This window comes from Hirundo rustica, chromosome 3 (assembly GCF_015227805.2).
Source record: "Hirundo rustica isolate bHirRus1 chromosome 3, bHirRus1.pri.v3, whole genome shotgun sequence".
NCBI classification, from domain to species: domain Eukaryota; kingdom Metazoa; phylum Chordata; class Aves; order Passeriformes; family Hirundinidae; genus Hirundo; species Hirundo rustica.
In genome coordinates this window covers 32,219,809-32,232,770 of record NC_053452.1, presented here as the reverse complement: position 1 = coordinate 32,232,770, position 12,962 = coordinate 32,219,809, and the positions used below count along the sequence as shown (strand labels likewise).

At 46.5% G+C, this 12,962-nt stretch overlaps 1 protein-coding gene across 1 annotated transcript; it reads right to left on the bottom strand.

Moving 5' to 3' along the window:
- Nucleotides 1–21: 21 nt before the first annotated feature.
- On the bottom strand, nt 22–12,506 carry CCDC167 (coiled-coil domain containing 167). Its single transcript, XM_040058389.2, has 4 exons — nt 12,457–12,506; nt 5,330–5,424; nt 2,899–2,951; nt 22–859 (listed from the first exon to the last, which is right to left on the bottom strand). The coding sequence occupies exons 1-4, from the start codon at nt 12,493–12,495 to the stop codon at nt 756–758; spliced, it is 291 nt and encodes a 96-aa protein (XP_039914323.1). The 5' UTR covers nt 12,496–12,506; the 3' UTR covers nt 22–755.
- Nucleotides 12,507–12,962: the final 456 nt, after the last annotated feature.

Here is a 12,962-nt window from a genome sequence, read left to right as displayed (position 1 = left end):
CAAATAAACAAAAGAGGAAACTAAAAGGTCAAATTATTTTATTTAATGCTCTACAGAAGCACTTCCATCTCTGGGAGTTGATAGTAAATTGTCTTCTGCAAACACTGATTCTCAAAGGCACAAAATGGCTACCAATATCTGATGCACTGGAGAGGAAGGCAAATCATCTCACAGCCCAAGAACACAGATCTCAATGGATGCTACCTGCTTGCAGAGATACCTACATCCCATCTGTTTTTGTGGAGGTAGGATTCTTTTGGTCCTGAAAGTCAGGGTGGAGGAGGAAGCATCTTTAGCTCAGCTCTGGGAACATATAAAATCACAATTCCTACAGATTACCCCTTGAATCAAGAGCTTGGCCCCTTCAGTTTATGACTGTGTCACAGGACCCAAGGCATGTATTCCGGCTGGGCAAAAAGCACCTGTCTGTAATCACAGAGGTCCTCTTCAAAAGGGAGAATGTGTTGCCTTCCTGGATCAGGCTGGATGGTCCTCACTGTGTTTTGGTTAAGATGGCACCACCTTGAGTTCTGCTTGACCAGATTTCCAAGTGCAAGTGTGCTGTGGTTTCTGGTTTGTCTCCTGTCCTCCTCAATTTGCAGAGAAAAATCTTCCCCACAACAAGGCTTGGAGACAGTAAACAAGAACAGTAATTTGTAATGCTGATCCTCACCCTTGGGGAAGGCACAAGGGTGAGAAGAGGAAGAGCTCCTTGCAGGAGTCATTTGTTCAGCAGGGAGAAATCTTGAGTGCAATCACATTGTCCAGCAGGCGTAAATAAGAGCAATCAGCAATGCCACGGCCACAGCAAGGGCAGCATTCTTGCGATTTTCCTTACGAAGCACACTCAGTTCCTTCTCTGGGAAACAAACAAAAGACTTGCCTGTGAAGGTCCTTCATGTTGCAGCTACACCTCCTTTCAAAACTCTCTTAGAAGCACAAAGCTACCTTGGCCACAGGCAAAAATTTTGGGAGCAGTATGCAAAGCTGCCAGTTATAGGATGTGCTGAATGGGAAGTAACTACTCAAACTAGCAGGAACCCTTTCATTTGCTGTCATCCTGACACTTGTGGTAGCTGTGCTTGGGAATACTTCAGTGCCAGACCAGTTCCTGTTGGCAAATGACATTGCTGTAGGCCTCTACTAAGGACACACTGTGTCATCAGAATAATTGCTTGTTCCCTGAGAGAATGAAGGAGACAGGAGGGCAGAGAGCTATTTCTACTGTCTTCTAGATGTAACAGCCTGGTAGCTCTTTCTTGTGCTAAAATTTAAATACAACTGTGGCCACCTTTAAATGTTACAGAATCTATGCTGCCTTATACCTCAAAAGGATCAGTGTGGAAAGGGTCTGAACCTGGACACTCTTATTTTCTTGGGGTCTGAAGCTTTTTAGAGATCAGTAAACCAGGGTGAAGGAAAGAAACCTAAGAAGCCTAGATGCAGAGTGAGGAAGACAGTGGCTACTTCAAGTATGGAGTCTTGCTGATCTCCATTTCTGTTTGGTTCCCTTTACCAAAGATGAGAACCCCACTCTTGCTAGTTCTGTTCCACAAAACTTTGCTGGCTGGCACAGGGAAGCAGTGAGGCCTCCAGCCTTACACACTGCATGGCCAAACAGCACTGAGTGTTTGGCAGGCCAGGTTGGGTGTGGACTGTCTCCAGAGACAGACTGCTTTTGCTGCCCAGTTCATCTGCAGACACTGCACAGGTTACAGCCTCTACAGTTTGCACAAGCAGCCTCCAGCAGTTCCCCAAGTGGTGCTGGTAATCAAAAGAGCCTTTTAGCTGTTCTTTCTGCCCCATTCTTCACCTGATACAAGCATTCTCATGCAACCACAGAGCAATCTCCTTGAATCTGCAAGGCCACAAAGGAGGTGACAGGGTCACATAACCTCATGCACAGCAGTGCCAGCTTAAACTGATACTGACAATACCTCAAGTGCATCAGCTGGAATAAGGAAAGATTTAATCAGGCGCCATAGTGATGTCACCATTAGGTGAGGCTGTTGCTGCTGATGCCAGCAGGGATGGCTGACTGCTGGCTGGTAAAAGGGTGGCAGCAATTTTCAGTCTTCTGCTGTCTCTAGTGGTAGGCCCTTAGGGAACAGCTTTCAGTCTGTTTAACTGTTAGTCTTCTGGAAACAGTCCTCTAACCTGAGTTATAATTACAAATTTGCTGGCAAAACCCCAGCTTTCAATCCTCTAGACCTAAAAGAATACTTGTGCCTCTTTCCCTTGTGTGAGCTCTGCTGCTTGCACAGCTGCAGAGTACTGCCACGCAGGTAACACACTGATCAATACCAGGAGCCTGAAGATGTGCAAAGCAGCACCTCTAGTGGAATGGAAATGCTGTCAAGTGTGGTGTCTCTGAGAGACTTTCATTCCTACTGTCTACAGCAGGACTTGCACCAAGGAAAGACCCTGGCTCTCTAGAAGTGCAGGTAGCACATCAGTGTGAATCACTATGATCTTGTGCTGAGTTGCCTCATAAATTGATGCAGTCAGAACCTTCCCCAAGGAAGGTATACTTTGCTACACTCCTGATAGCATTTGCCTAACAAGCCTCTACTAGGGAGAAAAAAGAAAAAAAGTGCTACTTGAGCCAATCTGTTAGCTATGATTATCTAAAGACTGGTAATTTGGGGTATGTAGAGAGGACATTTTCTCCCCTTCGTGAGCTGATGCTTGTATTTTTCCCTATGGAAGAACAGCTCATGTAGGAGGATGTACACTCCTATTATAATATGCTGACTACATTTCCATTAGTCTAGCTCCCTTTGGTTGAAGCTAAATTCAAAGGCAGAAGTCAGAGGTGGCAGGAGCTTGAAGACAAAGCTTAAGCTGCAGTACTGATCCCATCCTGCCCAGAGGGACCATTTTTAATGAAGCTCTTACCATAGTTGTCAGCTTTGGTCATTAGTAAGTTTCGCTCTCTCTCCAGTGACTTTCTGTAATGAGAAGAGGAGTTCATTACCTGCAAGGCACAACACAGCCTATTTCTTTGCTTACGTGATGGAAGAGAGACTGTCCCCACTGCTGGGGATATCTGCTCAGATGATGAGCCCCTCACCCTTCCCTGGTGGAAGGGTGACAGCTTAGAAATACCCAGTTGTGCAAAGAGAAGAGATGCAGCATTTTAAATTATTTTTTCCTTCCCCTAGATAGCTTCCTGTCTCTCCTTTCAGGAGAGCAGTGTAGGCAAACTGCTAGAAAGGGCTCTTGGGCCAGTCCCCTACTCCAGCTCCCCCTGGGTGAGGCAGGAAGTTCTGACACAGGGTCCTTTTATGTTCTCTGGAGGATCCTACCCCTCCACCACATCGGGCTTAGTGCTGGAACAGTAATTCTTCTCACCATTTGAAGCTGGGATCTGTTTGTCAGAGTATCTAATTTACAGAAATTGGGGAACTCAAGGAAACAAGCTGACTCCAAGCCCAGTACTATTGAGTTAAACTACCTGTCATAGACTGAAGACTCATAATAACAGTAAAGACTAAGCCACACCAACCCAGCCCTTGTCTTAAACTGCACAAGATGATTAATTAATACACAGCTTAAAATATAAACCCAAAAGAGAATTCCTGAAAGCAGCAGCGTTTCCATTATGGCAGTCGGGACACAGTCCTTTCAGACTGTGCACATAAATAAACATTCAGTAATAAATTATCTCCTGGTTCAGAGATGGCAGCAAGTGTAACAGAGTTTGTTGTTCCCCTTGGGGAGCAGCAAGAACATACCTGTAGGAGGAAAAAGATCCAAATCTATGTGTACAGCTAGTTAAGTGTAAGGGAATGCAAGAAAGCAAGCTATGTCAGGAGCAGCAGGAGAGGAAAGGGCTCTTAAAGAAAACTAGGGAAAGGCAAGGTGGAGAGCAGCCAGAAGGAAGTGAGAAGACAGATTTACCAAACACGATTGAGCTGCTACTTAGAAATTTGCCTTGTAAAGGGAGTCAAGGGAAGAAGCTTTGAGAATGAGACATGAAGAAACCATGACAACTGAACTTCAAAGTGGAAAAGCAGAGCTCTTCTTTGTGTGCTATGCACTGAATCAATAATTTTGATCACGGCACCTTCCCTCCAGGGTTGTTCAAACCATCTGGAATAGGACAATGGAAGTTCTGTTTCTATTTCCATAAAAGCTGTAAAATTCATAGAAGGCCCCAAGAACCCTAGTTCATAATTCTTTGCTCTAGGCCCTATATTTCAGACAGAAACCATCATATATCCCATCCTGTCAAGTTATCGCAACGGTAGGTTTGATTGTTAACCACCTAAGTACCAGATAAAGAATACAGACAGTAAAAATAAGGAGAATTTAGGCCAGAAAAGGACTGTTGAGATGAGAAGCTAAAGAGATGATGGACAGGAAGAGACAGGACCCTGCCTAAATACGGATGGGCATATAAAACTCCACTAAAGGAGGAGGGGAGAGTACAAAGGAGAGTTTAACAAAGAAGGTAAACTGAGCCTGATAAGTATCAGGGAATGGAGACATCAGTATTGCTATGATCATTTCTAATGGGGTTCTATAGAGCAGTACTGTAGAGCAAACATCAGGATCATCAGGACCACTCCCTGGGCCTATGACTGAGCTTCCCAGCCATTTTTTTGCTAGGAACAGAGCAGAGAATGCTAGTAACTGAAAAAATGTTCTCAAGCAGAGAGATTTCAGAATCAGCTAAGAGATCTAAAATTGCTTGCTTCACACTCAAAACAGCAGGTTCTGCCTGAGTCTGCTACAAAATCCAGGGCAAAATCCTTGCTTTAGTCCCAGCTCTAGAAGCCAACAGCTGCTGCCTCTAAAGCAGCCACAGGTTTCTGGGGAATTTTCCCTCTTAGCTTTCCCAAGAAAAGCCAGTGCATAAATGCATTCCTACATCCAGACACATTAGCAACACAGACACAGATATTTTCCCTCAGCTGCTTTTGCAGCTGGATCCCAGCCTGGTCTGGCCCTCAGAAGCAGTTGCTGCACATCTCCCTGATTGAACCCAGCAGCATGCAAAAAACCTTTGCCAGACTCACAGAGCAAGTTCATAACAGACCAGGAGCCAGATCTACAAATGAACTGGCAAGGTTCAGACACTACTTGTCTGGTTGTGGCACAGCTTGGAGTCAGGCTGTTAATAAAAGACAGCTCTCTCTATATATCACTACACTTCTCACAGAGGCAAGTTCCTCAGTAAGACTCCAAGCTGTGGGAAGAGAGTCTTGTAATGGGGAAATCACACATTCCCACCCTTTCAAGAGCCCTTGCTTGGTCCTACAGCAGGATGACAGCTAAGCTGAAGTGCACATACACAGCTGTGTAAGGAGATGGTCAGCAATACCTTCCTTCAGGGCTGAGCTTCTCCCTGCGTAGCTTAAGATCCACTTCTTCCATGCTCAGTCTGCAGTGTGCTAGCTTCTCCTCCAATCCATCAATCTGAAAAACACCACACCAGTCACAATCAGCTTACAAGGACTCATTCCAGCTTACAAGGACTCATTCCCATTCAGATGGTGGCAGCTCAGCCACTCTTCCTCCCCAAATCAAGGGAAGAACCACAGACCTGTGTAGAGATCACAGCACAGAGAGCTCATCATCTCCCAGATCAGCCTATATTGTAGCCCAGACAACTTGTAACATCATCATCCCAGACACAGCCAAACAAGCCCTGACACTGCCTATTGTGTGGTTGGCCAGCACCCTTTTGATAGGATCTGATCCTGTTCCAGCCTGTTCTAGTTTCTTTGCATGGGGCTCTACAGGCAAAGGTGGTGATTTAAGATATCTTTATATAGAGAATAAAAAGAGAGACAGTGGTCTAAACCAAAACCTGAGGGACAGGGTCTTGATTTAGCATTGTGAATGAGTGCAGAAATCTACAAAGCACCCTCAGCTCTCTGGCTGAGTGAAGAGGGAACAAAGGGATACCTCCAGTCTCTTACCTAACTAAATCTACAATAGCCACTGGAGTCTGCACAGTATGCTCAAGAGAGCATTCGCCACTGCCTCCTTCAACCTGTATACCAAGCACTGACAGTAACGTGTTTCCATGCAGAAAAACATTGGTTATCTCCTTGTGTCTCTTCATCAAGTACCCCAACAGCCAGCCCTGCATCTTCCTGTGGAGGGGAGTAACCACAGCTAAGCACAGGAGGGCTGATTTCCTTGGATGCAAACAGACTGTCCAGGAGGGAGTCCCACCATGGGCAAGTTCTGGGAATCATTTCTCTCTTCTGCCTGGGCAACCACACCATAGACATCCCAAGGAAAACTTAGTCTCTCAAGCTTGCTTCCAGCAGGGAAACAGTGAGACTAATGAGAAAATGGGAACACAACAACCTAACCTGAAAGAAAACAGCCTCGGTGCACTAAGATGGCAGTGACCTCTCTTTTGAGCTACTTAGTGCAGCACTCCTGCTGTGCCTGGTTCTCCAGGGAAGGCCAGGGCTGGCAGCACGGCCTCCCTGTGGTGGGAGCCTTCACACTCCAGACACTAAGAGGCAGCACAGTCCCGGGTAAAGGTGGAATGAGCTGCCTGGACACCAGCCTCAGAGGGAGCCCAGAGCACAAACACAATCATAAACTGTAATAAGGGAAACAAAATCAAAGGTAGTGATCCCTAATTATTGCTGCTTTGGGATCAGCTCTGTTCTGATCAGCTCCTGTTAATGAGCTCATTAACAATCTCACACCTTCTGCTCAGGAAAGGTAGGCAAGCATTATAACTAAGCAGGACGGGAGAGAAGAGGCTTGACATAACGCAGACCATGAAAAGAAGTTTAACCAGTCAGTTAAAGAGTCTGGAAGGAGCACAGCAGAGCTGGGGAGTGGGACACAGATAACAAAGCTCAAAAACATCTTCGATTTATCAGATAGCAATTTCAAAGTCCTGAGTTATTAGGCAACTCTGCCAGCGCTCAAGATGCCAAACTCCCCAGAGAAACATGCACAGCTTCCTGAGCCCAACGGGAACACCAAGGCATATTACCTGATCCCAAAGCTCAGGGAACAACACTTCTGTGTTTGGCAATGCTTAGGTTTGCCTGGATGAGGATAAATGTCCTTCTCCATTTCCATCTGTGCCACTTAAGAATGTTAACTGCAGCTGCTCATCGCCATGTCATCCACTGTCAACATGATGCATTGCCCCAGTCTGCTTCAGGGCCAAGAAAGGACTTCACCCAGGCCAGCTCTGACCACGCTTACCAGCAAGTTAATTGAATAGCAGAGTGTGGTACAGCAGAGGTGGGGCATTGGTCCAGTCAAATTTAAGAATTACCATCTCCCTCACCAGTTCCTACCATTTGCAAATGGCTGTTTTCTGCTCCTTTAGCTGTTGGAAACCCTTACATGCACACACAGGAAAAGATGCTGCATGTGTCACCTGGCTCCTCCTTAGCCTGTTAAATTATTACAGTGCATCATGGCTTCTCTGGAAATACATTTAAAAATAATGTTAAATAATACCTTAATGAATTAATGAGAGCTTTAGTTAGTCAGCTGCCAACCTCAACACTAAATTATCCATGCTACTGCACTCCAATCCTCTCCTCCATGCCTGCTCCTCCTGCTCAGCTGGCAGTTGCTCTCACTAGTATATTCTCTGCCCATACTTCCCTCATTTCATGACACTTAACAAGAGTATATTCTGCCCAACTTTGTCAGTGCTTTTACTTTCTGCTGACTAAAAATCTCCAGATTCCACATAATACTTTAAAGTTTCAACTGGTTTTACTGCTCTTGAATCAAAACCCAAGTTTGGGTCCCCTGCTGGAGAGCAATAATTTGCTAATAAACCACATGGCCCAGAACTGCACCATCAGCTGTGCTGAGCTGGGGGCACAAGGGATAAAAAAATAACCAGGGAAAAAAAAGGAGGAACAGATTGCTGAATGAACAAAATACTTTTCTTTCAGAATCTCACTACTTCTTCTGGCCTGGGTTATTAGGCATTATAAGGAAGGACAAGAGTGAGGATTCACTGATGTTATCCATTCACTGTGCCTCAGTTTCCCCACTTAGAAATTAAAACAATATAATCTGCCTCCTGAAGGCAGCACATTTGAGTAAGAAGCCTCAGACACCGACCCAAACTGTGGGCAGAGCACTATCTTGATATGTAAATGCCATTGCCTTGCTTGGCATTTAGGATCTGCTCCTGAAAGCCAGGAGTCTCTCGGCAACTCAGACACACAAGTAACTCTTCAGGACAAAAGAAACACAGAAACAGAAAATAAGCACAGGAAAAATCAGAGTAATGCCTGGGAACTACTGAGGAAACTCCTACGGGGGTCCATAGTCTGCAAAACTGTAGCACAAGAAAATCTGTAGGGCTTTCCTATAACTCCCTGCTGCAGCTAGTTCTCCATGAGAGCAATCCTAGAAGCAAATGCTCACCTGAGCTTGCCGTGGATGGAAAGCTTTCCCTCCTACTAAATAATATATGAGGTTAGTTGGGGTACATACCTGGGCACACTGGAATCCCACAGGGAAGCAAAGAGCCAAGCTCGATTAGCTGAACCACCCTTGCACTAGACACTGCCTTATCTCTTTAGTGGCAATCTCAGCACAGTGCCTCCTAAGTTGCAAAGATGAGCCCTTCCTCCTTTTAGCTCTCCTTTCCTTGAAGGGGATCCTCTGGGACAGCTGAAATGCAGCAAGCAGAAAGCTCACATAACAGCCCCTCAGGTTCACACAGACGGCAGCAGGGATTCAGGACTTCACTCACAGGAACATCTTTAAGTAGTTCCAGTTAAGAAGGGGGAGTGAAACATGTGCTTCACATCCAGGCAGCAGATCTGGGCACACAGAGCTGCCCTTCTGAAGCTCCTCAGGCAGCACTCCAGAAAGTCAAGTCCCAGCAGCTTTGGATGCACACAGGGTTCAAAGACCAGATGCCTCCTTTGCTCCACAGGTATGACGAGGCATTCAGCTATTTTTGCTGAATTCTGGAAAACCTTGCTCATGATCTGGAAACTCTTTTAAATCAGAGAGACCTGGAATGGATTTCAATCCAAACTGACTTACATGCTTATTACAAATTCCATTTGTCGGGATCATCTTAGGCAGGGAGCCCAAAATGGCTCACATAAAGGCAGAGACAAAGAGAGAAGTGAAAAAGAAGCAGCTTTGCTTATAGAATTGAGCTGGATCCCATTTAATACATTTTGTAGCGAATTAATGGAAGCTTTCTTTCCAGCAGAAAGGCTAAAACCACTTTTCAAGAACCGGCATCCACCCTCTGCTTTTATGAATTCCCTAATTAAGATACTGGCAAAGAGCCATATCACACACGTGTCGACATCCAACAGCATTAGGTAATGAGGTTTTCATCTTCTGACCCTCATAAAACAGATCAAAGCCAAATGAGGAGGTAGGGGCAAAGAAAAAAACCCTTCCCCTGAGCAGTCTTTACATGCCTTGACACCTGCCAGCACACTTGAGCTGTTCTTTCACAGAAGAATTAATGGTTCCCGCATCCACAAATTTGGCTGGATTATTAAAATCAGTCCAGCAGAGACACATTTTGTTTAAATTCAATGGCTAACTTGCTGTTCACGGACACACTTCCATCTTCTCCATGTTCTTGGAATCATTTTGCGCACTGGAAAATCATTTCATAGACATTCCGCCCACAGCATGCTTGGAAATATTTACCAGACAAGTATTCACAGCAGAGGATGATCTACCAACAAAGTCTAAGATGACTCCTGCAGAACAACCCTGTCTGTTGCTAAAGGAAGAAAGGCTGGATCCTACCTACACCTCCTCCTTCAGCCTTGCAGGGACCATCTCGCTGGTCAGCGCATCCTGCCTCAGTCCAGACCAGCGGCTTTGCAGGACCACACGCAGACGTGAGAAGAGAGCACGAGCCAGATTTTGGAAAAATTCTGCAAGAACAGCTTTACTGAGCATGAACTGTGCCGGCCTTTTCCCTACTCTTTACGCTCTTTCATAGACACTGACCAGCCATTGCCCTGTCAGAAGCAGCAACACATGTAACAGCACTTTCTAGAAACACACACCTGACATTTTGCTGCTCAAGGCACTGCCTTTAGTTTAATGCACTTTTCTGCTTCCCTGTTTTTTGTTTTTTTTCAGTTGTTACCTGAGCCACAAGTATATTTTTAATGGTTACAATATCCTTTGGCAAGAAGTTTCACAGCAGGTTATGGGAAGAATCAACCCCTCCAGTTTGTTCTGAGCTTGTCAGCTGCTGGTTTCATTTGATAGCCCTAACTTTGTATTGACAGTGTATGCTCATTCTTTTTCACATACAAATAGCATGCAGAGGATATAGACCTATATTGAGTCCCTTGCAGTCATATTTTCGAGTTTAAAAAGACCTGGAATGCCTGGCAGTTTCTTGCATAGAAGTTCTCCACACCTTTGGTCACCTGTGTCAGTCTCTTCAGTTTAATTCCATTTTCACTATTTTGGTACAAAATGGACCAGTCTTGCCAGTTTCATTTTCCTGATGAGTTTCCTCAAGCAAGTCCTGTGGAGCTCAGCATTGTCAATAGGGCTCCCTGTCAAAAGACTAGAGCTATATGAAAGAAGGGGCATGAATTTAAACCACTACAACATTTTGGAGACCCATTTATATCTATTTAAACCAGATCATATCAATTTCATCTGCAATTTGTAAGTGCAAGCTAATCTGATAAGTATCCATATAGAAAATTGCATTCATTTAGCATCATGACTTCAGTTAAACAAGCATGACTCTGCCTAGATGAGGCCTTTCAAAGCTAGTCATGCATCATGCCATATTAAGACTCATTTGAAAAGTTTTCTTTACAATCATAACAGCTCAGAAGGTAATACTGAACAGAAAAATTTAAAGTTATGAATCAAGTATCTTGGTTGTCATGCAAACTGAAACACAGCCCTCTCTTCCTCTGCCTTAAAGGGATTTTTTTTTTTCTTTCTCCCTAACCTCTCTTCAGTAGTGTTCTCATCACTGCAAGTGGAAAGAATTTTATCTTGTAGTAGTGTCTTTGCACAGAGATTTTCACCTGTTACACACAAAAAAAGAGTAGCTCTACAATCCTTTCAAAACTAGTGTGTTCCATCATGAAAACTCCTAAAAAAAAAAAAAAAAACAAAAACCCAACCACCAAAACCCCCCCCCAAAACAACCAAAACGTAATCTAAAGCTATTACAAGTCCTCAAACACTTTGCAAGAATTTGGGTTAGAGTGCCCAGAACTGTGTTTCTCTCATGAAAGCCTAACCAGTGAAACACTAGAAAACCATAAACTGAATCCCCATTCCACACAGCGGGATGGGAGGGGATCTCATCAACACATATAAATTTATTAAAGGTGAGTGTGAAGAGGCTGGTGCCAAACTCTTTTCAGTGGTGCCCAGTGACAAGATGAGGACCAACGCCCATAAATTAAAACACAGGAAGTTCCACCTCAATGTGAGGAAAAACTTTTTTTACACTGAAGGCAGCAGACCACTGGAACAGTCTGCTCAGGCAGGCTGTGGGATTTTCCACTCTGGAGACATTCAAAATCTACAGGGTCACGTTCCTGTGTGATCTGCTCTAGGTGACCCTGCCCTGGCAAGGGGGTTGGATGAGATGATATCCAGAGGTCCCCTCCAGCCCTAAGGATTCTGTGATACTCAGCTTTATGTTACTAGCTCATGACACATATGAGACACACCCTGCCACTTCCCTGGCCTTTCCATTCTGGTTATCTTGGTCTGTCCTGCATGTGCTCACCTGAAAAGATTTCAGGGCAGAGAGGTGACCAGAGAGATTGAATTCTGAATGAATGAATTCTGCCCCATTTCAGCCATTTCTGAGGAACACTCAGGATTTGCTGTCCCCACTTGAACAGACTTGAGTCCAGACAGCGCTGTTCAGTGCAGGAGCCAGAAAGATGTTATGCTTCAGAGAGACCTTAGCTACCACAACTCAGTTTGCTAACAGAAATACAAAGGCTCAACAGAGCTTAGCAGCAGCCCTCCTGCCACCCAGGAGATCACAGAATGGGTAAGGTTTGAAGGGACCACAGTGGGTCATCTGCTCCAAGCTCCCTGCTCAAGAGTCATCGTCAAGCACGTGGCACAGATGGAATCTCCAGCGAGGGAGAGACAAAACACCCAAGCACAACAATAAAAAGGCAGCTTTAGAAGGGAGGCATACTCTCAAAACCCAGCCCTTCCCCTCTCTCCTCGGTGTAATTTACAGGCCCCTCGCATGCTGCTTTACCACTGGGCTCCTCTCAAGAAGCAGCAGCACACGGCTGACTTCCAGCGCCGCACGGCCATGACGGGCTGGCGGTCACGGCCCGCCGCAGCACTCCCACGGGCACACACACCCACCGCCCCTACGGCACTGGCCCAAGGGCTCGGCAGGAACGAGGACACCGCACGCCGTCGCTCAAGGCCGGCTGTAAGGCTATGACTCCGAGCCTCCCACCAGCCCGGCCGCAGCCGCCGCGCTCCCCTCACCTCCCGGGCCACGCTGGGCCCCGCTCGCCGCCTGCCCATGGTCCGGCCCCGCCCGGCCGCGCATGCGCGGGGCCGCCCCGCAGGCGGGCTGGGCGGGTGCCGCGGCGGGGAGGGCGGCGCTGCGCTCCGTGTTGATGGCGGTGCCGGGCCCGGCCCTGGGTCTGGGAACCCTCTCGGCGTGGTTCCGACACAGCCGAGGGCGAGCGGCAGCCAGAGCGGCGCCTCCCGCGCCGTGCCGGTGCTGCCCGCATCCTGCTCTACCCTCTGTAGTGTAGCGGATGAGGGGTGGCTGGGGGAGGAGCGGCAGGTTGGGAAGCTGAGGTGGGACTTCTTGGTCGTGCCTGGGCCTGCCTCTGCACCCCTCAGAGACCCCGGCTCCTTCGGGTGCTGTCTGGGCAGATCCGAAGTGATCAGTTTGTTTTCCCACAAGTGGAGCCAGCGCATCCCTGGGCACTCCAGACCGGGTCTTGGTGCTGGGGGTCGGGGATCATTCAGTGAAGAAGGAA

Coding starts and splice junctions, on each gene's coding strand:
- CCDC167 (XM_040058389.2), bottom strand. CDS start 12,495: ATGGGCAGGCGGCGAGCGGGGCCCAGCGTGGCCCGGGAG. Junction 5,425..12,456: donor GGCCCAGCGTGGCCCGGGAG/GTGAGGGGAGCG, acceptor GGTGTTTTTCAG/ATTGATGGATTGGAGGAGAA. Junction 860..2,898: donor GACCAAAGCTGACAACTATG/GTAAGAGCTTCA, acceptor TTTGTTTCCCAG/AGAAGGAACTGAGTGTGCTT.